Below are 27136 nucleotides of genomic sequence, written 5' to 3' on the forward strand. Positions count from 1 at the left end.
AGACTTATCAAAACGTGGTTGTTAAACTCCATTGCTTATTTTTATTGCAATATTGAAGTTATGCGGCCCGCTGCCTTCACGAATTTTGAAAAGTGGCCCTCGACCCATTTTGAGTTGGCGACCCTGCTATAACTTATCATTGTCATGTTAATATATATTAAGAAAAAGTATAATCAAGTACCCACAGTAATTTGATTTTAGTTAGCATTTTATAAATATTTTTACGTTTCTTGAGGCTTTCGCGGGTCACGCAATATGGTGGGTGTTGCGGGACGCAAGTGGCCTACGGGCCGTAGTTTGCCACCCCTGATCTAGAGTAATGTATTAGATGTGTATATAGTTCGATGTGTTTTTGGTAGATTTTCGCTTTTATAATTCAGCGAAAATTTGGGGTTCCGCGAGGGTTTGCAAATTAGCGTATGTTTGTTTGTTTGTTGTATTCAGATAATCGGCGCTTTTAACAACTTGGTCATTTGCGTCAATGTATGTGTGGTCTTTTTCTCTTCATCTTCATTCTCATCATGCCATCTTTCCAGAGTTCGGCTCTCTCTTTCCTCTGGGCTTTTCAAGTGTACAGCGGGATCGGCAACGAGGAGCCCAGATAAACCTCCGACTCCGAGCCGAGACTCGAACCAGCAACCATTGGTGTCGTGACTGCAGTGTTTAACCAACTGCGCCACTCGCTTTACCGTCAGCGCTCCGAGGCTTAGTGCTCTAGCCTAACCTAAACGGATCTACTAAAACTTTTTACAGTACTTACTCGGTACACATCCAATCCAAAATATTGTGCGATTGCATAAGCGATAAAGGGAGTCGCTACTGCACACAGAAAAATCAGTATCCACCATACCAAGCGAGGAAGGCATAGAATTTTCGTGGGGTATTTTAAAAAGTGGCAGCAAAATCGAGCGCAGGGAAGTCCCTTTGGCGGTGACGACCATAGGCCGAGTTCTCTGTCGTCGCTGTTGGATGAATCCTTCTTGCGTGAATCATTTTTTGGTATCAAGCGTCTCGTACTTTCTTGAGCGGATCCACTCAAGCCTGAATTCTCGTCTGACGGCTGGTCCTGGGAGATCGGCTTGTCCGTGCAGCATACTCCTTCTATTTCAAGGCATTCCTTTGCACGACGGCATTCCCCATCATTGCAGAATTCAATTTGCCACTTGTTCTTCGATAGTTTCTTACACAGTTTTATAGCCCCATATTGGCACACCATATCCATAACTTCGTTCTTCTGCCCCTCTAATTGAAGATATATTGTCCTAGAATACTTGTTGCGGATACTTGACTTTATCTGTTCGATCTAGAATGTTACGATCAAATAAGTTACAGGAAAAATTGAGAGTTTTTCTGTCGCAATGGCGAATGCTCAATAGGCTAAACTTAAAGTGAAAGCCGTTACATTGTGAGTGCTTTACTCGTTGATTAAAATTGGGCGATTTCAACGATTGTAAAACGATTTGTGGAAACGTAAAAAGTAACGGTCTCTGGTTCAAAAACTGTTTCGTATTAAAGTACTCCAGACTATACAAACAACAACACCTGGGTAAGTATAATGCATATAGAATATACATTCGTTTATTAATACGGTATTTCACTGCGAAAAATTGCTATGTACTCGGATAAACTATCATTGCGTCGCTGCTCTAGAACCTGGTTACCTTTAGCATTCGGAACAGTCGTGCCGTAATCATCCCAAATTCTTGTTCCACTGCGTCAGCGATTTTTGTGACTATTGCCGCCCACAAGGTATCGCTCCCAGCGTATTCCCAGGCTTTGAAATCGACAAATATATATTTCCGTGGGAGATTTGACGCCTCAGAAACCGACATCGCAAGCCTTTTGTCGCCGTGCTTAATGTGTTTAAGCACTGTCGCTGGAGATTCACCCGGATCTTCAACGATGTTAGTGTCAGTGTTTCGTAGAAGCAGTTTGGTGAAAGCCCCGTACGTTAACAACGCACAGCTACCGTAATAGCCCACAGACAGCCAACGCTTACCGAAACAGCCAACGAAAAATACCAGCACAAGCTCAATAGGTACCAGCACAAGTCCAAATATCCTTAATCGCTTCAAGATGAGTAGATTTTCCTCCTCTGGATTCACAGCAGGGGCATTTGGTGCGGTAACATTCGAGTTTTCCACTTTTTCAGGATCTGGTAACTTCATTCCTAGCCATTCCGTGATAAGCCATGGCTTTACAGCAAGCAAAACAGTCACGAACAGCATGGAGAAAATGAATAAAATTGTCAGTCCCCAGCATATAGCTCGGCATACATGTTTCCATCGAAATTCTCTTTCCATTTGGCCTTTCTTTTTCTTGTCATTGATTTCTTGTTGTTTTTGAAATCGCTTGAGGATATCTGAAACACATCATGTGGTTTGAAGTATGATCATATAATTTTATGGCACGCAGGATCGTCTATCAATTAGAGGTCGACCGATTATCGAAATGGCCGATTATCGAGGCCGATATTTAGAGCTTTCCCGATTATCGATATCGGCGTATGAAGGCCGATATTGCGGCCGATATTTTATATTTTAAAAAAATTCAAAACTATTGGAAAATTCAATGCTCCGTCTTCTCAATCTCAAGAAATCGACGACGTAAAGAGTTATATATGACAGATTTACACTTGCAGGACGAATTTAACTGGGTGAGCATGCAGAAAAACTATGCTTCCTGCATTACAATCTACCTTTTCTGTACTGATCTGCAATTCTGCATCATGTTTTGTTTTTTGGGTTATGCCAATTTTCAACGAATGTGCACAATTAAGCAATAATTCTTTTCAATATCAGCTTTCTCGTTTGTTGTTCAACTTTCTGTGGCATGAACAAGTGCCATCTTGCCTAATATGTAATATTTTTGGTGAAATTGTTCTTTGCTCCTGCCATAATAATATCGGCCTATGATATCGGTTATCGGCCTGTGAGTGTGCCGATATATCGGTATCGGTATCGGCCTGTAAAAATCAATATCGGTCGACCTCTACTATCAATGCGAGACGTCGCGTTCCCTCCGTAGCGGTGATTCCCCACCGCTTCTGAAAACAGGGAAAGAGAATTCTTTCAGACTAGCGTCAAACGCATGAATCAATGCCCGTCAGACAAGGATATCTTGAGTTCTGCTGGTCATAGACCTTTATAGATCGTCTCTGGGAAGATTACATTTCGACACAATTTTCCAAACACCAAATCAACGGCTCACAGTCAAGTATAAATTGCAATAACAGCGCATAATTTCCCACAAACTTGTGAATTAAGTGCTGGAATGTATGAAGTGCTATCACATAACGACATAATATTATGTTGTGGGAATGATATGCATTTTCAGGTTATTTCAATGCATAGAACTCGCCAATCCGAGTCTATCAATACTAAAGTAACCGATATAGAATATATAGAATTCTATATGCATGCTTTTGAATTAGATGGATGGTGACATCCAGAGGTAGGCTAGTTCCTTTTTTATATTGTCGTTAAAAGTATCTACTCGAGCGTTTTCATGCGGCTCCATACGTACTATGAAGTTTGAAATGCGGCTCCGACATCCAAAAAGGCTGGGAACCACTTATGGCTGCATTTAAAACGAAAATCAATTTAAAACAAACCTGCTAAAAACAAGGCCCTTGTTCAAAAAATGTTTTTTATTGTTGCTGTTTTTTGTTCGATTTTTAGTCCTAACGTAACGAATATTTAATTGGGACGTCATTGGATTAGCCTTGACACTTGAAAATGTAGGGTAAATATGGATCCTTCGACGAAAAGGACTGTGATAAACAGACTAAAAATATTTTTAACCAGGACTACATCGTTATGCAGCATTTTTACTGTCGTTGTTCATCATCATCAACACCCATTCCGTACCAATGATCTACATCTGCGTGCTAAAACTGTTGAACCGACGACGATTTCGAGGATTCCAGCCACCCCACGTCGCATACGTCGGCTATTATGGGTGCGTCCGTAGGCTCATACGGCATGGTTTTTCGGACGTATTTACACAACTATGGCATAATTATACAGCATTTGAAATACAATTTTGTTTTTTTACAAAATGGCATTTGTTTAATACACCGTTTAAAACATGTTTCAAACAAAGTGTTTTAAAACACCGTTTGTCTTAAATGCAACCCTAGAATCACTGCTCTATAGAGAGTCGTCAATAAGTCGGCCTGGACTTTATTCTTCAACAAAACACATCGACAGCTCTATCGCAAGACAATCTAATCATAAATAGCGTAGCAGCATCAGGCCTTCTTCGGCAAAAGTTTGCGCACATACAGCGCTGCTGGATTGTCGGTTAAAAGGCAGCCCACACCAAACGCTGATCTCCTTGAAATAGGCAGTTGGCGACAGGGTCGCGCACAATCAGCACCGATCATTATTGAGCATGGCCAATGTTCCCTCTAAGCTGCGCGCGTGCGCAAATGCGCAGTGCTGACAAGTCCGAAGTGGTGATCTTTTTTTAGTCGTTACGCACTGTTGTCCAAGGGTCTGCGCGGTAAGTTGGTGAGTGTGCGCAGACTCTGCATAAATTATAGGGAACATTGCGCACACGGCGATTGGCGGTGGATTAGTTTACTGATCCGTCATAATTTACGATATGATGTCAGCGAAAGTTCAACCACTGTATTTTTATCCACCGCGTCATTTCGCCCAGTAGTGGTGGTATTATTGTTGCGTCGAATAGTTGGTGACACAAATAGCAACTCTTACTTTCTATATGCCTTAGGAGAAATGACTTTCCGCTTCCCCATCTCCCGTAGAGACCGATTGTAATTGGCGTCTCGACATGATGGAGACTGTCCGCGATTGCGTCCGCAAACGTCGACTTTCCAAGATGATCAACCCCCGTGTCGTTGTCATTCAATAAAAACCCTTGGAAGCAAAGATACTGTGCAGTGTGCATTGACCATCATTTTTTATTTCTCTCTAGTGTTGAAATCACACATTGTTGAAGTCGAAATATTTTTGCGATTTGAATAGCACTCGATTCACCCTATAATTTGGGTGGCAATGGCAAGATCGAGTACCTGAATGATTCGATTCTGAATCTAGTATTAGGCATCGAGTCGAGTCGATTATAGCCGATTATCACTCACGTCTATGGCAGACAAATATGTATCGTTTGTTCGAACAGAAATTATTTGACAATATATATCAATCAAGCAATCATTTATTTGTCACACCAGCGAAAATCCGTTACGGACCAGGATGACGACGAGGGGCCGTAGTACACATCAGTCGCCACCAACAATATATATTTCATGTAACAATGCTGTAGTCATTCCCACCAACGTGCGTAGCTTTGTACTACATGTCTCGAGTGCCTGCGACACGGCCGATCGAGGTTGCAGCCTTCCACGAGGGAAATAGTATCGTGACTGTAATTCTCGTCGATGAAGTAACTCTTAGGTGACATGGAGCGTAAAATTTCAGTAGGCTACTCTAATCTCTAACTAATTGGCTGAAAACATCAGAATCAACACTCGAATCATTGCGTCCATTCATACCTATCTAATTAAATTTGTCTGTAATATCCGATCCCACTTACCCCGGGGGTCAATATCTTTGTGCGTTGTCATTGTCCTTCAGCTGTCTATTGTACGCCCTTTTCTTGCGACATAGCGAAACCCAGATCCACGTTGTCGTCGAATGAAGTAAAGTGAGTTAAAATAGCAAACTAAAACCAAAAGGCACAGGTAGTCACGAACAGATAGTAGGATAGCCATTGATTACAGGAGTAATTATGAATGGCGTCGGAACTGCACGCAAATAATCCTGAATGATCATATTGATCACGTGTCTGGTCGCTTCTGCGTGTCTTCTATATAATATCCCAGTGCTTTTCAACCTTTCTGAGCTTCATTCGCACTTTTTTTGTAAAAATAAATTTCATTCACACAAACTAACCGAAAATAGTTATACAAAAAGAAGATGAAAATACAACATTTATTTGTTCATATGTGCAACAAATTGGCTCTTAAAGCTATATCAAGTGTCTCATTAAAAAGGCTACTATTTTCGCTCGTTTTGATTTCATCTATTTCACTAAAACCCTTCTCATCCAAACAGGTTGTTGGGTTTTGTACAAGAACGTCTACTAGTGCTTGGATGGTACGGTCTTAAAATCTGTTCTGCACTCCCATCTAAAATGCAACGTATTTTTCGCGAGTGAAAAATGCTTCATGGAAGAAATCGATTTTGAGAGCTGACGAAAAGGTCTAGGAGGCTCCAGCATGTCGAAAGTGAAAAACCCACGTATTTGTGTTGAGGCTTTTGCCTAATGTCTTGGAAAATAACGTCCAAACGATCAAGGAGAGTATAAGCACATTAGAGCTCGCTACCTTATGATACGTTGCTCCTACTTTTTTTTCGATTTCCCATTTTCTGTCTCGCGAGTATGTGGGAAAAGCAAATAAACTCACTATACTGTGTGTTCTGCTCTTCAGCGCAATCTAACTTGATAATTCATACAGTTTAATAACGTAAAAGCAGATTTTTAGACTACGACCAAAATTTTTGTGTTTTGAGTTTTTGTGGCATCTCGCGACCCGAGCCGCACCCATGAAAAGGAATTCATTTTTAATATTTCAGTAGTATATGCTACGATTGTGCGGACATGTATGACATACAGAACGCGCACACCACAATTGTATCCAACACAGCTCTATAAAATATGTCTGACGCACGCGATTTCAAATTTTAAATTAGGGTGAATTAAATTCTTCTACGTGTCGCAGTTGTACTTCTGTCTGCTCAAGATTGCAAGAACGGGTCTATTCCGCGTGCTGACGATGGAGCGTGTCCATATTGAATGGCTTGGCCAGCCAGCATCGGTCATTTTTGGCAAGGTTTTTTCGGCGCTTATGTTTTTGCTTCGCATTTTATCAGCGGTTTGTTGGCCAAAACTTTACGTCTTCATGTGACCCGACGCAGAAGCGGTTGGCCTCCTCGAAATGAATGAGTCTCATAGACCTGAACTCGCTCGTTGCACATTGCTAGTCCCTACACTAGTTCATCCCAACAGCTTCGAACCTGTTTTCCAGAAAAACCAGTCGGACAAATCCTATCATGAATTGTTGTGATAAAGCCATATTTTCTGCGTGTCTCGCTGATTGGCTACAGTTCCCAACACTGTGACCTTGGATTTGTAAAATCGATCGCAGGATTTTTTGTAATAAATTCAACAAATATCACATACATATTAACAGCTAGCTTTGGCCCCGTGTCGACTCAAAATTAAACCCATTGCGGTCCATACTTTAATAAACCTTGATGGGGTAAAAATTTGCGTTACAGTAACTTGCAAATGTGAGTCTGTAATGATGGTATTTACTATTATCCGCGTGCCTCGCACTAATCGAACAGTTATTACGAAAGTATGATGATTGTTTAGCGAAAGAAAGCAGAAAGTCAATTTGACGTCATTTTCCCAGCCTCTCGCAGGCTCAGACGGGCTGATATACTGTATGTCTGCCGCTACCCAAGCTTCCAAACCAGGCTTTTGGTTTCGTAATAATTATAGGGCGAATATATTAATTCACACGGCTTGTGAGAGCTACGATTAGTGGTGCGTCGTAAGTTAAACAAGTTTTTAAATATGCGTCGCAACAACAAAAGTTACACTGCCATTGAATTTAAGTTTATTTGAATAATTCCAGGTCAGAAAAATTAACAATTATTATTCACGATTTTCATTCGCACTCATCCGGGATTTACAGTCACACCATTTGCACCACCTTCGTCATTCGCACTGCAATTCTTTCATTCGCACAGGTGCGAACCGTCACACAGGTTGAAAAGCACTGTAATATCCAAATAGTGGCAATGCGTTTAGTGACCAAAGTGCTCTTCAACCTTATTTGGAGTGGTAGGCTACACCTTTTAAAGTTGCAGCTCTGACTCATTCACCCTTTTCGGCGTTACCGTCAACGTGAGCATGAGCATCATCATCAATCGGGTTTATTAATATTTTCATCGTTTAAAAACATCACAAGACTGCGATACAATGTAAAGATAGGAAGGTGTCGAAACAACTTGGAGTAGCCTTTAAGATCAGTCACCCACCTTCGCCTAGGCGAAGTAAATAAGAGGCATGCACACTGAATGAAAAGTAATGCAGAGAATATATTCAGCATATATTCTCTGCATTACTTTTCATTCAGTGTGCATGCCTCTTATTTAAGACGCAAGCGACAAAATTAGGTGACATGTGGCGGAGGGCGAGGTCGATGTTAGGTCGTGGTCCGGTAATCCTGAAGACTGGCTAATATTGATGTGATGTGATGACTAAATAGAAAAAAGTCATCGCATCGGCCTGACTGCCGAATATCGGTTTGCTGGCTGCTAAATTTTCATTTGCCTACTAATAAAGCGCCTCGCTGGTCCCTGCCCACTACATTAGGGGTGTTTAAAAATGACTTTTTTCCCAAATTGTACTGGCTAAATTCTTAGGTTACTTAATTTAAGCCTACACACTAAATTTGATTCATTTCCAACCAGTAGCCGCATTGCTACAGGAAAAAAAATTCTCTTCATTATATAAAAATTAATAAAAAAAATTCTCAAAATTTTCTGTTCACCCCATCTTGCACACCAGTAAAACAACACTACTATAGACATCAAACACATATAGGAATGCTCACGCACAATTTATTTCTGCTTACGTTATTGAAACTGTGATTCAAATCAGCCTGCATATATACATACAGTGATATAGACCTCGCATCGACTATACGTATTAAAAGAACGCCTGACATATCGGGAATCGTTCTATCCTTGTCGTATCGGATGTTTTCGGCCTTGATATCCAATACTTTTATGAAAATACTTGATACACTTTCTTATACCGCATAATCATAACTGAAGTCCGGGCGGAGTTATTCACATATTATTTTGAAATATACATATGGTTCGGAATTATAAACCTGAGTACCGCCTTCGAAGCTGCGTTGGTCTTGGAGTTTAATAAAGAAAACTACAATGCGCCTTGAATTCACACCCGATAATTTGGATATGAAGACTATGAGAAAGCTCGCTACTGTAAGCCGGAAGCTTATGCCCGCTCTGGATGCCAACGTCAGGCACGAACAGAGGTATCAAAACAGCGTGACGGACGACACACCTGAATGACGAGAAATCAAAAGGTTCAATATCTTGAATAACGCTAGATGATGCTTTTATAACGGCCAGCTAAGGCAACATGATCCCCAACACAAGTCTGGATAGTTGATGTAGTAAAATGAACAATGTAGTGATTGAGTCGCTTACGCACCCATTCTCTGAGGGTGGATCGACAATTGCTCTGTATTATGATTGCGAGCTGATGTAAAGTTCTGTATTCATAGTGCATGCTTGGTCTAATAATACAACATTCAGAGGCCGGTAATGATACAAGTATGCCTATTGTGAATTAGGGAGATATCGGTACGTTCGAAATTAAAGTGAGTTGAAGTGAATATTGGCCTACATATTCCATCTCAACATCACGGTCGAATATAGAAAGGCAACCGCGGAAATACACTGGTTAGCGGGCTGAATTACTCTATCTATAAGTAAAGAGTCGTTTCGCCTAAATACCCCCGAATGCGGCTGCCTATATGAATGTAAGCCTCACGTTGTACGTGTGCATGCGCAATGTCCTCTATTGTGAATATTTCTATGGCTCGTGACACCATGGAACGATATATATTATTGCATATGTAACGCATGAAGCTAAATATGAGCTGTATCATAATGATCAATTGGCCTTTTTACTCAACCATAAGGAACATTGTTACATTCCTTGTGAATTCGCCCTTCAAGATGCCTGGCCGCGCGTCGGTCCCTTAGCAAGTGAGCACTGAGCACTGAGCATGAGCAATCTGAGCGTATGTGAAATGACCACGCGTGGCATATCATGTATAAAAATACTATGAACCAGTTTCTTTCGGCAATCGCCGGAATATTTTGAATTCCACGCTGGTATAACGATGCTATTTCAAACGACAAAATAACCGATCTGATTTATTTTCGTTGATCGAGACGAGGGAGAAACCTTGACTTGGCGTGACCGATTCGCACTCCATAATTTGCGCAAGACCGCGTCGACTCGGGGTACTTCCGTGATAGCTCCGGTATGAACTCCTGCAAACAAACAATTACAATTTTTCAAAAATAATTCAATCACACCACGATATCGATCAGTTTCGTGGACAATTGGACAATGGACATGTTGTTTGGTAGAGACGTGAAAATTAATAATTAGCCTAGGCCTATTGTTGTAGTGGAGGGTATACTGATATACTATTTCAGTTCACGCGCTTCTCAGCGTCACAAGTCGCTATCAATACTATTACAACAGGGAACAGTCCAATAGATTTAAAGATTTTCAGCTTTCCTGACTTGATACAGACAGTGTTGAATTTGTGTCACTCGCGACCTACTGATAAGCAAACCCTGCAACTATTTTATTGTTTATTGTATTTATTGAACTTACTTCCGTGTATATCCTGAGATTCTTTCTGTTTTCAAGATCTTTTGTTGAATGAAAAGTTTTTCGTCTCTTGAACCCATCGTGACAAACGAATGCGTTATTCAAAACATAGAAGCGGTAGCCGGCGACGTGAAGCTCGCAACACTGAAATAGGAGAAAATATTTCAGGAACTTTCATTAAAACTGATCTGATCCACTCTCCAAAGGTATACTGAAAACGCAGAATACTCCTGCGACCAAAAGTGTAGATGGGTGGGCTGTGAAATGGGATCTGCCTTGCTTATACTGCATACTGTATACATACACCATACATACAATCTATCTTGTGTAATCTAGATTATGGTATGACTGTGTGGCCTGCAGGCTACTCAGTTCAAAATACACTTTACAGACCCAACAGCATGCTTATTCATAGTACACTAGTTAATACTACATGCTTTATATTAAACCAGACTGACCTGACTGATGCGGTCAAATCCATACTGCTTGAAGCGTTCATCATAACGTACTACGCCACGTTCGCTGATGAAAAACGGTTCAAAAGATTGTTCCCAGGCAACTTCGTAAGCAACAGCTAATTCTTCACTTTCTGGAATCGATAACCATTCGCCGATACTGTGGAAAAAATCACACTAAAGAAAAGATGCCAAGAGGCTGTTGTCTAATTAGGCTATAATTAGAGCAAAATGTTAATAATTCTAATTTAATTTGATAATTGTTTCTACGCTAATCCAATTTCTGGGTTTCCTGAAATGATGCATGAGAACTGCACAGTGCGAAAGAGTCAAACTCAGTGTACAGACATTTGCCATTCCCATGCTTATGAGCGTGAACTCTGATTCGATATGGACGGTACTGCATTTTCGTTGCATTTCTTCTAATTCTTAATTTAATTCAATTTCAAGTTTTTACCAATTCAGTAATTCTAATTGTTGTAATATTCTTTGGAGAAAATATTAAGCTACAGGCCTATAGCTCTTATACAAATTTGGAAAACATGAAGTTTTCCAGTTGTCCAACACTAGTTAAAGCACCCTACCGCTCATGCTCACGTTTCATCGCCAAATAGGCCTACCCGGAATTCGGTCCACTTACTTTTCCGCTTCGTGGCATTTACGGCATGTCTCGGCATGAAAGGGTCTGACATAACTGCGTTTGAAATACTTGACGAGCTCGGACTTCTTGAGCGGAAGCTGTCGCGGATTTTCTGCTTTCGCTTCAAAAGCTGGGATGATATAAACGTTTCTTGCGCTACTCGGTAGGTTAGCAAAGTGACTTGAAGAGGTAAAGTTAAGAAAATTATCCCGAACGCCATCCGAAGGAAATGTATCCACATCCAATACAATAACATATTTCGTTTCGACCCATTCCAGCGCAATGTTTCTGAGTGTGTTATGTGGATACTCGATCCCATTCAATTCGTAGTTATTTCCACCATGGAATTCCCTCAATACTTTTATGGCGTTGGTACAGAAATTGTTATGTCCTCGAGTAGGATGCTGCAGCAGCTGTAAAGCGGTGAGTGAGGACGAGCGAGTTGGTGTATGATCAAACGGGTATACGAAATGGAAAGACACCTGATCGAATACATCAGGGAAGCATTTCTTCAACCAGTATGACCCTAGCAGGGCTTTGACGCAATCATCTCCTGGCGTTAATACTGCGACTGACACGGGTCCTCTCCATCTTCCTGCCATGTGTATCAAGTAGTGAAGATTGTTCACTGAGCACTGAGTCACTAAAGTTACATCTTCATACGACTCGTCGGCGTTCCGCCGGAACACGTTTTTCGCCACGATATATTCACTATTCCATTGGAAGCTGTCGTGCAGATATTTGTCTAATAGTTTACCTAATCTAGATTCAGATGCGCGCTCCGTTCCGTACCGCCAAACCGACGACCAGGAATTAATCAGCAAAGCCAAGATGACGCAAAAAGCGCTTGATGCAAATTTCCGCATAGCTCCATACCTTTCGCTGAATCTTGTTCACTGGCAAGGTAGCAATAAAACCTTTGCTCGAATATAATATTTAGCCTGAGGCTACATTCTTACGGTGAAGTAAAAGTTATTTCTGTGGACATGTGCTGTTTTCAAGAAAATTGATGTCATATAGGAGCTATTCATTTTTACAGTCACCATTTAGCTATAAAGATTACAACACCCGATAGTTTAAGCGGGAAGTGGGGAATTTAGAACCCACCGTTAAAGAGATTATTCAAGAGGAAGTATCTAAGCAAAAAGTTCAATCTCATTTTTTGATTTTGATAGGCTCCTCTGTATTATTTCGCGGGTCGAATATGTGACACCCCTGTCCTAAACGGAGGTGGGCAAAGTAGTTATTGTCGGTACTCAAGTAAAAGTATCGCTGTAAATGTCTACTCGAGTAGCAATAGCAGTAATATAGTAAAAGTAGCGATTGGTAAGTAAATAAAAAAGTACGTATACGTAGATTTGTCTAAACTGAAAACTGTCAAGTAGAAGTAGTCTAAAATCATAACCCCTTGAAGAAGTGCAAGTAGGAGTACTATCGTTACTGACCACCTCGCTTGTCCTACATAAAGTGATTAGGTACGTGGTCGAGGGTTGGGCGTATGGTTAGGTATGGCATAGGTAAGGATTTAGGATAGTTTATGATAGGGTTAAAGTTACGGGGTCAGACAGACTTGTGTTTCGGTTAAGGAAAAGTTCGTGGTATATATAAGATAGGGTTATGGGTCTGATTATGTTATTTCATGGGGTACCGCATGGGATTAACAGAAAACTAGGACGGTGGTGTGGTTAACTATGGGTATATAGTGGACTGCGATTGAGATTGCCGGACCACGATATGACATGTCGGTTTCGCTTACCAACGTATCCCACGACTTGCCAGCTCTATAATGCAACTTCATTATTATTCGCTTGTCCTTTCTAATTTTTCTTCTGTTACTTACTTTCATTAAATGCGCACGCTAATTATTTGCATGTTTTTATACTTTATTGATGTACATGAGCGTTTGATTGAAATACTATACCATGCCGTTTCGACACCTCCCAAATTTTCGTGCCATTGTAATCTTGTGGTGTTTTGAAATGATAAATTATTAATTAAACTGAACTGAACTGGATTTGATAGTAGATAACCGCCCAAGGTCAGAAAGCGAAGTACACCCTTTTAAAGACTGTGTAAAGGGTTATAAAAAATATGCTATTTTTCATCCTTTTCGCTCCCAAGAACAAGAAGCATCTTGTGATTTCTGAATAATTTCACAGAAAATACAAATAATATGCAGAAAAGATGTATAATCACCGAACCATGTCAAAAGTGCGTGGTTTCGTGAACGTTTCCAAAGTGAATGTATACAAATCGCAGTTTCGCTTTACCGAGTCAAGTCCTGTCAAGTAATTTATTAAGTAATAAGGAATTCGATGGATTACTGATTAGGACCGGGCTATAGTGAGGGTGATGTTTAGTTTACCACAGCCTGATTGGATTTCAGCATGGTAATCATATTTTCAGGTCGAGTCAAACTGGTGCTATTAGTTAACAAATAAATACGGAATATTGTTTTCAAGGCGGAAGGGAAAATGTACTAAAATAAACAATAGAACAGATTAGATATTCGAATTTTTACTCAGTGACTCAGTGAATTGGTCTGAAAGTTTTGTGTTGTGATTTATTTAACTTCCTTAGCCTAGTCAGTCCATTTCAAATACAGTCTTTACCCAAAGCTTTAATCAACGTTACGATGGGATTTGATAATGAAAGAGTTAGCATCTGTATAACTAGAGCTTAAATCATTGTTTTTCTTCTTATTTGACAGTAACTCGAGATACATGAAGTAGTGTACAAGATGGAGAAGTACACTAAAGTGAAAAATATTGGCGAGGGATCCTTCGGAAAGGCCGTTCTTGTAAAGAGGAAAGAAGACGGAGTTCATTATGTTATAAAAGAAATATCGATATCAAAAATGCAGGCAAAGGAGCGACAGGAAGCACGCAAAGAGGTATCTGTGCTCTCTAAAATGCAGCATCCGAACATTGTCCATTATGTGGAGTCATTCGAGGAAAACGGATGTCTTTACATTGTGATGGAATACTGCGAAGCTGGAGATTTGTACGCTCAAATTAATTCTCAAAAAGGGAGTCTGTTTTCTGAAACAACGGTTCTAGAATGGTTTGTCCAAATATGTCTCGCCTTGAAGCACGTTCACGATCGTAAGATCCTTCATAGGGATCTAAAAACATCCAATATATTCTTGACAAAATCAGGAGCCATCAAACTTGGAGATTTTGGAATAGCGCGTGTGCTCAATAATACTTGCGAATTGGCCAGGACTTGTATCGGCACTCCCTACTACTTGAGTCCGGAGATATGTGAAAATAAACCGTACAATAATAAAAGCGATATATGGTCTTTGGGGTGTGTTTTGTATGAAGTTCTCACCTTAAAGCATGCATTTGAAGCTGGAAACATGAAGAATCTTGTGGTGAAGATCATACGCGGCTCATATCCCCCTGTTTCGACACGATACTCTTACGAACTCCGTGGACTGGTGTCGCAGTTATTTCGCAGGAATCCGCGTGATAGACCATCTGTGAACTCTATCTTGCGACAGCCATTTATCAAGAAACATACGATCAAGTTTTTAACACCCGAGCAGCATGAAGAAGAATTTAGCCACACGGTTTTACACAGACACCGTAAACCAAAGCCCGCGTATTCTCGCCCATCATCTGCGGCATCACAAGTAAAACGAGATCAGAGATTGTCCCGCAGTCCGAATGACGCTCGTTCCAAACAAATGGCCGTTGCTTATGGTCGACCTGTTGGGCAACCTCGGCCGTCAAGTGCAGCCGCGCGATACCGTAAATTGGTTGAACAAAAAAAGAAAATGGCTTCCGAGCAGGAAAAAGAGAAAAAAATGAAAGCGAAAGTGGACGAATTAAAAAAAAGAAAAGAAGAACTTGAAAAAAAGAGAAAGGAAGATTTGGTAAAATTGCAAAACTTGCAAGCGGATAAAGCTCGTCAGCAGCAAATGAGACGAGACAGAGACCGTGCTTTGCAGATTAATTTAAAACGTTCCAGTGACTTATTCGAGAAAAAAGAACCTTCGAACCGCCAAGCGAAACAACCGCGACCTTCGTCAGCTCCCAGTCAACCTGCAGCACCCAAGTACGAAAAATACCATCAGTATCTCGCCAAATTGAGGGAGAGAGACGGTTATCAAGTTAAAGGAATCGCGGAAAATCCTCCTGCAAAAAACGAGGCTGTAAAAGAGGCTTGGAATGATAGAAATCAGGCTCAGCGGGCTGCGATGGAGGCTATCGGTCACAAAATTGATGCTAAAATGGCCGCTGATAAAGCGTTAGCTGCTGGTAGATACATCAGCAGAAATGGTGATGGAGACGGCAGAATTATTTTCGGCGACGTACGTCGGCCTGAGAACAAACAAAACCCGGCTTTTCCCGAACCGAAAGGCAGAAACAAAGACGAAGATGATTATTTGAAACGGTTACAACAAATCAGGATTCAAAATTTTAACGAAAGGAGAGCGGTACGAGAGAGACATCGCGGAAATCGCAATCATTCCGTGTTGGAACAGAAGAATGAACGCGACGTGGCGAAGGTCAAGGCGTTGCAGTGGCAGAGAGAAATGTGGAACGGAATCGACAATCATTCCGAAAATGAAGTGGATGTAAAAATGAACAGAGCACGGGTGCAAATCGCAGCTGAAGTGACAGTCGGACCTCCTCCTATTGGAATTACTCAAGCTCTGAACGCTATTGGTGCTCCTAAAGAGCCCAAGCCCACGAGTCCGATTCTGAATAGCGAAACACCCATGGAAAGTCCAGTTAAGCCAAAGCCGGAGGTTCGAAAAAATATTTTGAAACGCTTGAATGAGAAATTTTTGACGGAACAACCGGATGAACAACACCCTGTTGATAAGCCGGTAGTCCGTAACGCTTGGCAAGATATCAAAGAGAAACCCGACTCTTCAATTGAAAAAGCTGAATCTGGCAGAGGTAATATTGAAGCAAGACTAGCTGCGTTGCCATTGCAAAGAATGGAATCACAAGTGGATAAAGTTGACGAAACCGTTGAAGATGATTCAGTAAAAAAATGGGCTGTACCTAGCAATACCGTTGTAAACAAACTCAACTTACTTAGCTTGTGTGATCCGTCCTTGTCACTTGCAAATGTAGATGACAGTATAGATCTTGAAAAACCTGCCAATATCGTGATGCCGCAGATGAAAGAGGTGTCAAAGCCGAAATCTGCACAGCCACGGCCGCTACCAGTGATCGGATCGCCGAAAAAGTCTCAGATGAAACAGGAAGCGTTCGGCAAAAGTGGTGACTCACCTGCGTGTAACGATCAATCATCTACTCCACCGAAAAAAGGCACTGTCATAGTCGGAGATAAGTCTGCTTCGACCAGTAAAAGCACTCCAGAAATTGTGCCGGCCACATCGCCACCCAAGCCTGTCGGACTCGCGGCTAAATTCGCAAACCCGGTGGCTAAAAGCAAAGGAACGTTTGTAATCCGTAACGGAGACAGTCCTGACGATAATGCTAACAAGGAAAGTTTTAAGTTGGAATCGTCGCCTAGTAAAAACAACCAGGATCATGCAAGTCAACCCGTGGTTCAATCGAGTACTCAGTCTGAAAAGAGCACTTCAGACACTTCTGAGAAAGTTAGTGCATCTGATTTAATTCCGCCTGTGCCAAAAGTCGAGGAGTCTAGCGATACCACCGTGTCTAAAGAAAGTCTTGTTTCGGATGCCATGAAATCAAACTCAGTATCAAAGCCCGTTCAAAATACTGAAACTAGCTTACCTGCTTTGCATCGATCCGTATCACCAGAGTTGTCGCGATCGCTCGATCTCAGCGCGAAAAAAACTCCAAAAACCATGTACACCACCGCTAACGACGAGATGTTAATGAAACTAACTCTAGGCCACTTTGATTCCCCTAATCCAAATCTGCTAAGAAGCGTATCGGTGCCAGATTTGACCAAGATTCAGGACTCCAAGGACAAGGTAGCGCGTCCGGTGCAACGTAGAAATTCAGAAGTGCCCGAATTGGATCTGTTTTCTGATGATTCGGAGTCTTCCGATCGTAAAAGCGATACGAATGAACACAAGGGTGGTTCTGGTGAGCCAAAACACAGTCAGATGATCAGAGACGTCACGGAGGAACATAGTTCTGAAGATGATGACTCTACTTTCGAAGATGATGACACTGTGAGTCTAATGGAGAATCTAAAAAGTGCTCTTCTAAACAGCACCACGTCTACCGATGATGAAGAAGATGACGGTTGGGACTCGGACGTGTCTCAATCGGACACGAACACTTCTGACGTGTCCGATACGGAAAGCGTTTTCTCTCGAAACGAAGTGATTCGCGAAGAACTGGAACACGAGTTGGGCACAGAGGATTTTACGGAAGCGTACCGACTGATACAGGTGATGCACGAAGACGAAAACGAAGAGATTAGACATAGCGAAGAGAAGGTGAAGAAAGTCTTGGGGGAGAAATACGACGTGTTGTACGATAAGATATTCAAGTTGGTGCTGGCTGATGGCGCCTACTGTGAAGACAATAATTAGAGAGGGAATTCAGGAAATATCTCTTGGAAGATGTTTCGGTGTGTCGCTGGATACAAGGGTTCTTAACCTGTGGTTTATGGACCCCTCTCATGCTGAGGACTAGTATTAAAGGGGTCTGTGAAAGGTCAATGTTGAAATTACCACTATGAAACTACATTCCCCTTTGTAACATCTGTCCTTATTTTGATTTACGTCCTTATTTTGTGTTGCTTTCAACTCTCGCAACAGGTTATAGCAACGGAGATGGTCATTTTTTTAAGTCATCAGCTTCCCAAATTTAGCGGTTAGTGGGTCCACGCAACCAACCAAATAATTTAGGGGCCCGCACTAGAAAAATGGTGAAGAAACACTACTTGAACATATAACAGATTCAAATGTCTCGGTACAGATGGAAAAGGTTACGCCGTTGCATGCTTCAATAGGCTACATACATTTATATGACATATTTTGCCAGTTGGATATTATCGAAGATAAGACGCTTGAAACTCCAAATCTCGGAAATATGAGATTGTATCATACTTGATTGATTGTGTAAGGTTTTCTTTCCAGATTTTTGTTTCTTCTAAACTTTATTGAAAAATGTTCCGAACCAAGCTGGTCCTAAGAGCTGTCAATATCTGTGATCTTTGTAAATCATTCCATTGATTTTCGTGTGCACTGTACGTTTCGAAAAAATATGGTGGTTGGTTGTTTTCCGTAATTGTGTTGCTTGTGATGGGTCACAGTTAGTACCATGTGCTTGTAATTCAGTATCGTGCTTGGTTGCTGCAAGGAATGATGTCAGATACTATGGTATCCCTTTTGTTTACAAAGATAAAAAGGTTTTGTCATCTGTAGGTGTTCGATTTCATATTATTTGAAATGTATTTCTGTAGTGTCTTATTCATAAATGAATGTGCCATATATTTCTGGGAAATTTAATGACAACGACCAATCTTAAATCACACATTTGTTTGTCGTTCTTCAAGCAGTTTTTTTTTACCTTACGTTTGGTGTGCTTCGATTGGTTATGACCCGGTCACATCATATCACAGTACTTGGGTTTGTATATACACTATGGTTTATCTGTATACAGACCAGGAAATTGACCACGCTTATTTGCCGAAACCACATTCACCCGTACCAATGAAATAATTTATCCTGCGACCAGCAATACTTATTTTTCCCTTGTAAATCTGGATGATAGCGAGCTTTGTCTTGTCAGAATTTATCGTACGTATATCTATCATATGGCTGTATGTAATTTGCAGCCTCTCGTTACCTACTGTCTGTTCTTTATTCTCCACTTGTTGCACGAAGATTTCAGATGTCTGTATGTTAGTACGTACGTCTTACATGCACAATGCACATATACTGTACCAATAACTGTATTTCCACTCTTTTAGAGTTGTCATTGTATCATATTAGAATGTATAGTATAAATCCTACTTGTCAGCTTTGTAAGAGACGTCTGGTTGAAGTATACCTTCCCCAGATAAGTTCATTATTTTTCTACAATAAAAGATCAATTCGTCACATACGATCTTATCAAATTGTCCGTCCTGGCATTGTGTCAAAACGTAAGGAAGTCCCAGAGGTAGGAAGCAGATTGTTGTATTCATGTTTGGAGACTTGTGATTTCTTCAAATTTTAGCACATAGTGAAGCCTGGTTATGTTACCGGAAAGTTGCAAAAACAATCTTCAAGAAGTGCGATTGCGATTCACAGTGAGGATGTTATTGGGAGGATGCGAGCGTCGTGTAGCCTTGCTAGCTATATTCTGCAATTTGCCAAAGGATTGGTTGAGGTATGCAATCAACAGAACATAATTCAATTTGTATTTATGATACTCAACGTTTCGTTTTGGATCCAAGACACTGCCTCCGAGTTACAACTGATGTCAAGTCACTGCAGTTTTTGAGTCGTAGTTGATGAATTTGGCTAGGTTACGAAATTCAATAATTTGGATACAGTTGAAAATGTGAAAACATTATTGCCAGAAGCCATTTTCCTCAAAAAGTCACCGTATTCTAAGAGGAACTAAAAGATTTTTCATAAGTAGCTTGGTCCTATTCCACGCTACCTAGCTATGTGGTATCTACTTCATTATAAGTAGCGTTACCAAGATGCATCAAAACTACTTCAAGTGGGACTAAAATTGAAGGGTCGGTAAATTACCCACACAAGTAATTTCAAGAAGTAAATATTTGGTTGAGGGTTCGGACACTTGGCAATTAGTCTGGGGTGGTTGGTGATATGGCTGTTGATGTACAAAGTTCTTTTGAATTCTCCACTAGTTGGTGACGAGTGGCAGCGGGAAATATTCGGGTTTATTTCAATAAGAATAATCAAAATGACATTATAAATTGGTAGAATAATCTAAAATATAGTTAGTTGCCGTGATACAGGAGCTATTTCACACTATTCGAAATCCGGATGGTAAAAAGTATGTAGTATTTCCAAAGAATAATTGAAAGTAGTAGTCTGATAACAACCACTTGAGCGAGTAGTGCAAGATGTCAAAGCCTACTTCAGTACTCCAAAAAAGTAGAAATGGTTCGTTACTGACCACTCTGTATTCCCCTGGTTAATCTATCCCGTTAATAGCCAGGTATTTCTACTGACGAGATCGATAGCTGCATTCATGACGAGATCGTGCGATGCGGAGCTTATCCGTCGACACTTCTTTACAAAGGCTTCCCAAAGTCTTGCTGCACTTCCGTTAACAACGTTGTATGTCACGGGATACCGGATGACACAATACTGCAATGCGGTGACATAATCAACATTGACGTGACTGTGTACTATATGGGCTGTCACGGAGACACGTCCGATACATTTCCGGTCGGCGAAGTCGACGAGAAGGCCCAACACCTTATTTCTATAACGCAAAGTGCATTGTTGAAGGGTGTACTGGCTTGCAAACCTGGTGCCAGATTTACGGAGATTGCAAGCGCAATAGAACCGTACGCCGTCACAAATGGTTTCAAAATTTGTAGAAGATTTGTCGGTCACGGAATCGGTGAATCGTTTCATATGCCTCCGAACGTATACCATTCTTTTACCGTGCTGGGTGACAGACGAAAAATGGAACCCGGTATGATTTTTACAATTGAGCCGATTTTGATGGAAGGTAAAACTAATGTCGAAATTGCTACGGACGGTTGGACAGCCTTGTCGAAAGACAACCTCCTTTCAGCTCAGGCTGAGCACACTGTTCTTGTTACTGATACGGGCAGAGACATACTTACAAAATGAGACATCTGTAGGCGATCTGGGCATTCTTGATAAGACGGACTCGTTTGGTTCTGCGTATTATGTCTGGGACTGAGTGGTGAATAAGACATGCTTCTTGTCACAATGATAAGAGATTGGATGTACAATGTACATGGCGACGCCAGAATCCACACATGATTTTCTTCTTTCTCTGCTATAACAATTTGTAAATCTAAGGTAAATTTATGGAAATCATTTCGATATCATCTTATAACAGTACCGTATAGCAATCTTGTGCTTTGAACGGCTAAATCTATTGCTGAAACAACAAAACGGTGACTGGACTAATATTAGTGCAGAATATGTGTCACTCTGGGACCGGAAGCGCAGCTTATGTGTAGTTTATTTTGAGTGAGACGAAGGACGAGTGCAAACGGAGACCAGGGATATCTAGAGTTCTAGATATCCCTGACGGAGACGGTGTTTGTGCGTTGACTCTCGAGGCTGGCAGACTGTAATCGTAACTATAGCGGTTCCTAGTGTTATTTTCATTCCCTCAAGACACACAATGTACAATGCGATCTAGTGATGTAGGAGGGTGTCGAAACGACAAAGTAGGGTTTTATCAATCTAATATCGACCTCGGCCGGAAATAGGATGCAACAGTGTGCGGTCATGATCTGTCGGCTGCCTTTCTTCAGGGTTGTAATGACTCAACTCGAGTCACGATTTTCTGATGACTCGAGTCATTTTCTCAAAATACGGAGATGACTCGACTCGAGTCAATCTGTGTATTGACTCGACTTGGACTCGAGTCATTGCGCATGACTCGAACCAAGTCATATGACTCGAGACGCAGACGGCCAAGACCGACATTTCATTATAATTTCGACGAATAAGTAACCACCATATTGGGATTTCATCTATTGGTACTAGTACTTGAAAATTCGACCAGAAACTGCTAAAAGTGAGAAAATTATAGTATATTATAAATGCGAACCACTCAATATCACCAGACAGAGTTATAAAAAGAGGGTTTAAAAAGATTTTAAACTGGAAACTGAGCAGTCAACACATTGACTTAGACTCGGACTCGAGTCATAATACCATGACTCGGACTCGACCCTCTGCTCTATGACTTGGACTCGGGGGTGAGTTGAAAATGAATCGAGTCAAAACTATGAAAGTGAGATTGACTTTGTGACTTGGTTACAACCCTGCCTTTCTTTATACTCTTTCCTCACTATGTTCATTCGCTTCCTTGTATTTTCCATTCTCTGGTCCTTTCTATTGTAAAAACGCCGCCAGAACAGCAACGCACTGGAGCACGAGCCCATCAGATAAACCTTCATCCCTCTCTCCGCCGAGAGAGTGTTCTGTTCACTGTTCAATTTGCAGTGCATGCCTCCTCTTTACGTCGTCTAGGTGAAGGTGGGTGTCTGATTCCAAAGACTATTCCAAGTCGTTTCGCCACCTTCCTATCTTTTCATTGTATCAGAATCTTTGTGTTGTATTGAACAGATAAACATTGCTAATAAACCGAACCGAGTTGACTAGCATTTATGCAGGAGAAAATTACGCGGATTCGCTCCACTGCTTTATTCATACGTATTCGATTTCTACACTTGAACAGTAGGCCTATATTAATCTTGAAATGAACCCGAATATAATCGGCTGACACTGGTCAGCGCACTGAGCTATATGAACAGCGGTCAGCGGTATTCGTCGCTTTCGGAAGTCTACTGGGACAGAGTCCACGCTACACGGCGTTTAAAGGTGCCACACGGCATACGCGTCTGATCGGTGCCACTGCCGGGTTCCAAAGGCGAACTCCTCCAATTCCCCGAAGTCTGTGCAAGCCAGACCAGCACGGGAATCCAAACAGATATTACGCAGTTTACTACACCCGGAAAGACGAGTCAGACATGCCAGACCTCATAAGAAATCTGCCTTGGTCATGCCACAGCATGCAGATGTCCCTCAGCTATTCACTAGCAGATGTGCGCCTAAGTACCTTTTTAATTGCCACTTGTACATATTAGCAGACCAAGGGTATGTGGCTTACCACTTGAGTTGTGCTTAATACCGACACAGAGGTATTTTGTACAATTTTAGCTGGCCACACTTGTACATATTAGTGGCCAGGACTGCTGTTTGAAGTTAGATATCCTCCCTTGGTGGGCTGTTGTGCCACCAATGGGATATATTGTGTTATTTCTAGCATTTTTGGCAAGAAATTGTATTGATTTTGTGTGTGTTAGTGGTAGTTGTTGTGTCATTAGAAATGCTGTAGAAAACCTTGTCCATGCGTTATGCTTTTGTATAATGAATTTTAGGCCTAATTCCTTGTCAAATCGTTTGGATATTCTGTGTAATTTTGTTTAGTCACTACAAGGGTCGTTGAATATTTTGCCTAGACTCTTAAATGTGCCTATTCAAGTGCCTTCTATTAGGGACGGTGGAGATAGCCTACCTGATGTATGACCCTTTCCGTATTCTTATGGGACTCAACATTCTAATTTGATGTTGTGGTTTCATGGCTGTGTAATTGATGACTTTTCCACTTAATTTAACTAACTAAGTTTCCTTTTCAAATGAAGGGACAGTGCCGGCGATCCCTGTTATCGTCCAACCATGAAATATATATCTCGTATATTATAGTGCCGTACTCTGGCAACAGAGAGACAACCTGTCCTACAGTAAATTGCCTCTAGTATAAAACCCTGATTCGAAAGGATCAGCCGGACTCATTTGCTAAACCTACTGGTATCCAGAGGTGGTCAAAATAGTCAAGAAAGCTACCCAAGTAGAAGTAGAAGTAGTGACGAAAAGCACGAGTAGAAGTACTTTTTCCATAAGCAACTTAAAACTACTTGAAGTAGAAGTAGAATTGACCGACTTTAAATCTGCTCAAGTAAGTAAGTAGTTGTGAAAACGATCATAATTCGTTCGCATTGACTGTCAAAAGCTGCAAATGGAGCTACGCGAAAGGTGTAGAGAGCTTGATTCATATTGATGCATCCAAAGGAGGTGTCAATTTTCGCCAGAATGAGCAGTCGTCCAAATCATGGGATGTAAATGATACCATTGATATGTAAATGTGATACTAATTCTTTGTTTACTCAAACACCCCGTTTTAGAGAATATCATGGCATGGCGCCCTCCCCCATATTAGCCTATAATGCCCCTAGTTCAGTCGAAGAGCAATACGGAGAAGTTGTGTCGGATACGGCTTTAACACTTTGCGCGATTAGTATATGTTAATTAAAAATACGGCAGATCGTAAAAATGCCATATAGTGTACAGCTTTATTTTCGGCAAATATAAGGCATTACTACACTTGCTTTTATACTTCAACATGTATGTTTTCCAGACAAAAGAACCGAAACAACAATTAGAACTCGACGTTTAATACTCGTAATTGAAAGAAAAATACAAATACTACTTCTAAAAAGCGGAAAATGTATTTCATGTCTTTTGTCCAGAAAGTTTCAACGGTGGTCTGCTTAAACAGGTCTAACGTTAGAAAAAAAGTCAAACTCCACTTTTCCAGTTAAGACACGTCGTGGGCTGCTAGGTATAATAGGTTATTGCTAGATTGCGAAACGATAGTTTCAAATTTCAAACCCGGTGTGTAAATTATATTCAGCGATACTTTCGTTAATACATATAATATGACTTTTATTAAAATTAGATGTTTGTACTACGTAAAACAGCCCCGAAATTCCTTGAGCTATCTTTATTTTTGAGGGATTAAACTACTTCTACATGACAAACTGAAAATAGCGAAAAGTAAGTAAGTAGTTCACAAAATATTCCGAAGTAGATGTAGAAGTAGCGAAAAAAAGATCTACTTGAATAAGTACCAGAAGTAGAGGAAAACTACTTGAGTACTTCGAAAAAGTAGAAGTACTTCGTTACCGACCACCTCTGCTGGTATCAAAGTCTGAAATATATTCGTATGTCATGTGTAATATCGGCGTTTTAAGAAGATCTCACCAGGATACAGGATTCCAGGTTAAGTAGTCAGCCAGCTAAACCTATCATACTTTGGTTAGCTATACTTCTACACCCAGGACCAAATACCTTGAATCCTTGCAGTACCCAAGAAGTAGCTCTTGGTTGCAAAAAGGTTGGTGACCCCTTACCTACATGTAGTGTATTTCGCTCTTGGCTTTGTGTGATTGCGGGTCAAGCTCACAGCTGAGAGTCACTATTGCAACAAACTTGTGTAACAAAGCAAGTAAAATATTTGAGATTGTCAAGGTACATGTTTGTTTAGTGTTGATTTTTTTTATGCTGTCAGCGCCATGCATAGAGTGACCCGCAGTTGAAACGCAATAAATTTCAACCAACGGTGTTATAATGAAGTGAAAATTGTAATATATGAAAAAGGGTCACTGTGCAGAACCTACCAAGGTTCGTTTCTGAACGTGAACCTCTAAATTTCTGATGCTCTCACACAGAACGCGAACGTGAACTTGAACACGCGAACGTGAACCTCATGTTCACATAATCCCTAGTTGTGACTACATTGGTCATTCTATACACCGGGGTCACATGGCGTGGGGAGCCTATAGATAAACCTCCAACACACACGTACGAATTTAGGAGTCGACGTTGGTCGGGCGCGAACCGCAACCCATTGGTGTTGCAACTGTCGAACATACCACTGCTTTATCTCACCACACGTTTGGAAATGTAGGTATCGTAATATTGAATTACGGGGAGTGTTCGAATCTGGAAAAAGTGCACGGTGACTTTTGAGCATTACATCCTGTTATTGCCAACCACCTTTGAAGCTTTTTTGTCAAAAGACAAGAAATATAGTTGCCGCGTTTTAAACATTATATTGATATTTACTTTTAAACATGATAGAGTTACTTTTACATCGCTTAAGTTCTTTTGTGTTGCCTCTATTATCCTCTAAATTCCATGCAAATGTATTTCTTTCATAATCGTTTCCTTCGCGTGGCGTTGATGGTGTATTCGATACAATTTCGCCGTATCGCTCTTCGCCTTGACTACGGACCTTAATACGGGGAGGGGACCATGCCATGACATTTTCATCTGCCTGGGTAACCGCACAATGCGCTAATATAATATCCGATACAACTTCACCGTATCGCTCATCGCCTTGACTACGGCCCTTACTAATACGGGTAACGGCGGATTACCGGAAATGTTTCTGAAAGGTGGCACCGGGCATGAAAGGTCAAGAACCACTGTTCTATAGTTCAAAATAGCGAGTAGCAATATAGCTAGCGTCATGATAGCAAGTTACACGAAATATTCCAAGCTATATACCCATAACCTCACATATATATACAAGCCAGCCTGACCCTAACCCTAAATCTGATCCCTAACCACAACCCTAACCCGATATAACCTGGCATTATCCTTATCCGTAATCCAAAACAAGTCAAAGAAGAACTCGTAATTTTGAAGATTTTGCTATTATGACACTGGAAAATTTCTGCGGATGCCGACAAAGGTGTGTCCGAATGTCTACTATCGCCAAAAGTGATCCACTTCCGCTGGTAAGGCTAAATCCCCTTGTACCAATGACCCTCCTCCTCGCCCCCTCATCCGCGTCAGCGGTGTCTTACAAAAGCCTAGAGGTGGGCCTTGCTATAAGTCGGCAGTCACGGAAAATATAAAAGAATATCGGCCTGGTGTAAATGACCACAGTAGTCGACAAACACCATGAATAAAACAAACAAACCAATGACCCAATAAATGGCCGTCGATGCTATACGGACAGATGCAGACGTGGACCGATGGCTACATCTATGTAATCTTTTGTGATTCCGATTGCTTTTGAAAAGCGATATTACGATTACGATAACATGAAAAACTAATCAA

The 27136-nt window shown here is 41.1% G+C and overlaps 4 protein-coding genes across 5 annotated transcripts in view; 2 read left to right on the forward strand and 2 right to left on the reverse strand.

The window, feature by feature from the left end:
- Positions 1-5798, reverse strand: part of LOC145440478 (uncharacterized) — a 28951-nt gene extending 23153 nt beyond the window's left edge. The window contains exons 1-4 of one of the 2 annotated variants that reach the window (XM_080318092.1): positions 5560-5798; positions 4722-4883; positions 1662-2362; positions 761-1303 (exon numbers count right to left, since the gene is read on the reverse strand). In XM_080318092.1, coding sequence (XP_080174218.1) covers positions 761-1303; positions 1662-2362; positions 4722-4883; positions 5560-5590 — 1437 coding nt within the window. In that variant the 5' untranslated portion in view covers positions 5591-5798. The remainder of the gene's footprint in view (positions 1-760; positions 1304-1661; positions 2363-4721; positions 4884-5559) is intronic. The other variant, XM_080318091.1, reaches the window with a different exon arrangement.
- A 3856-nt stretch (positions 5799-9654) lies between these two features.
- On the reverse strand, positions 9655-12483 carry LOC145441845 (beta-1,4-glucuronyltransferase 1-like). Its single transcript, XM_080319797.1, has 4 exons — positions 11578-12483; positions 10941-11097; positions 10486-10626; positions 9655-10133 (listed from the first exon to the last, which is right to left on the reverse strand). The coding sequence occupies exons 1-4, from the start codon at positions 12441-12443 to the stop codon at positions 10014-10016; spliced, it is 1284 nt and encodes a 427-aa protein (XP_080175923.1). The 5' UTR covers positions 12444-12483; the 3' UTR covers positions 9655-10013.
- Positions 12484-14197: 1714 nt separating this feature from the next.
- On the forward strand, positions 14198-19608 carry LOC145441846 (uncharacterized). Its single transcript, XM_080319798.1, has one exon. The coding sequence runs from the start codon at positions 14318-14320 to the stop codon at positions 18074-18076; it is 3759 nt and encodes a 1252-aa protein (XP_080175924.1). The 5' UTR covers positions 14198-14317; the 3' UTR covers positions 18077-19608.
- LOC145441847 (methionine aminopeptidase-like) lies at positions 19419-26836 on the forward strand. The gene is made up of 3 exons (XM_080319799.1): positions 19419-19652; positions 19710-19862; positions 20663-26836. Exons 1-3 carry the CDS (start codon positions 19419-19421, stop codon positions 21311-21313), a joined length of 1038 nt encoding a protein of 345 aa, XP_080175925.1. The 3' UTR covers positions 21314-26836.
- Positions 26837-27136: the final 300 nt, after the last annotated feature.

The sequence above is a fragment of the Botryllus schlosseri genome, chromosome 6, assembly GCF_051294905.1.
Source record: "Botryllus schlosseri isolate E-star chromosome 6, Bs_hap1, whole genome shotgun sequence".
Taxonomy (NCBI): Eukaryota; Metazoa; Chordata; class Ascidiacea; order Stolidobranchia; family Styelidae; genus Botryllus; species Botryllus schlosseri.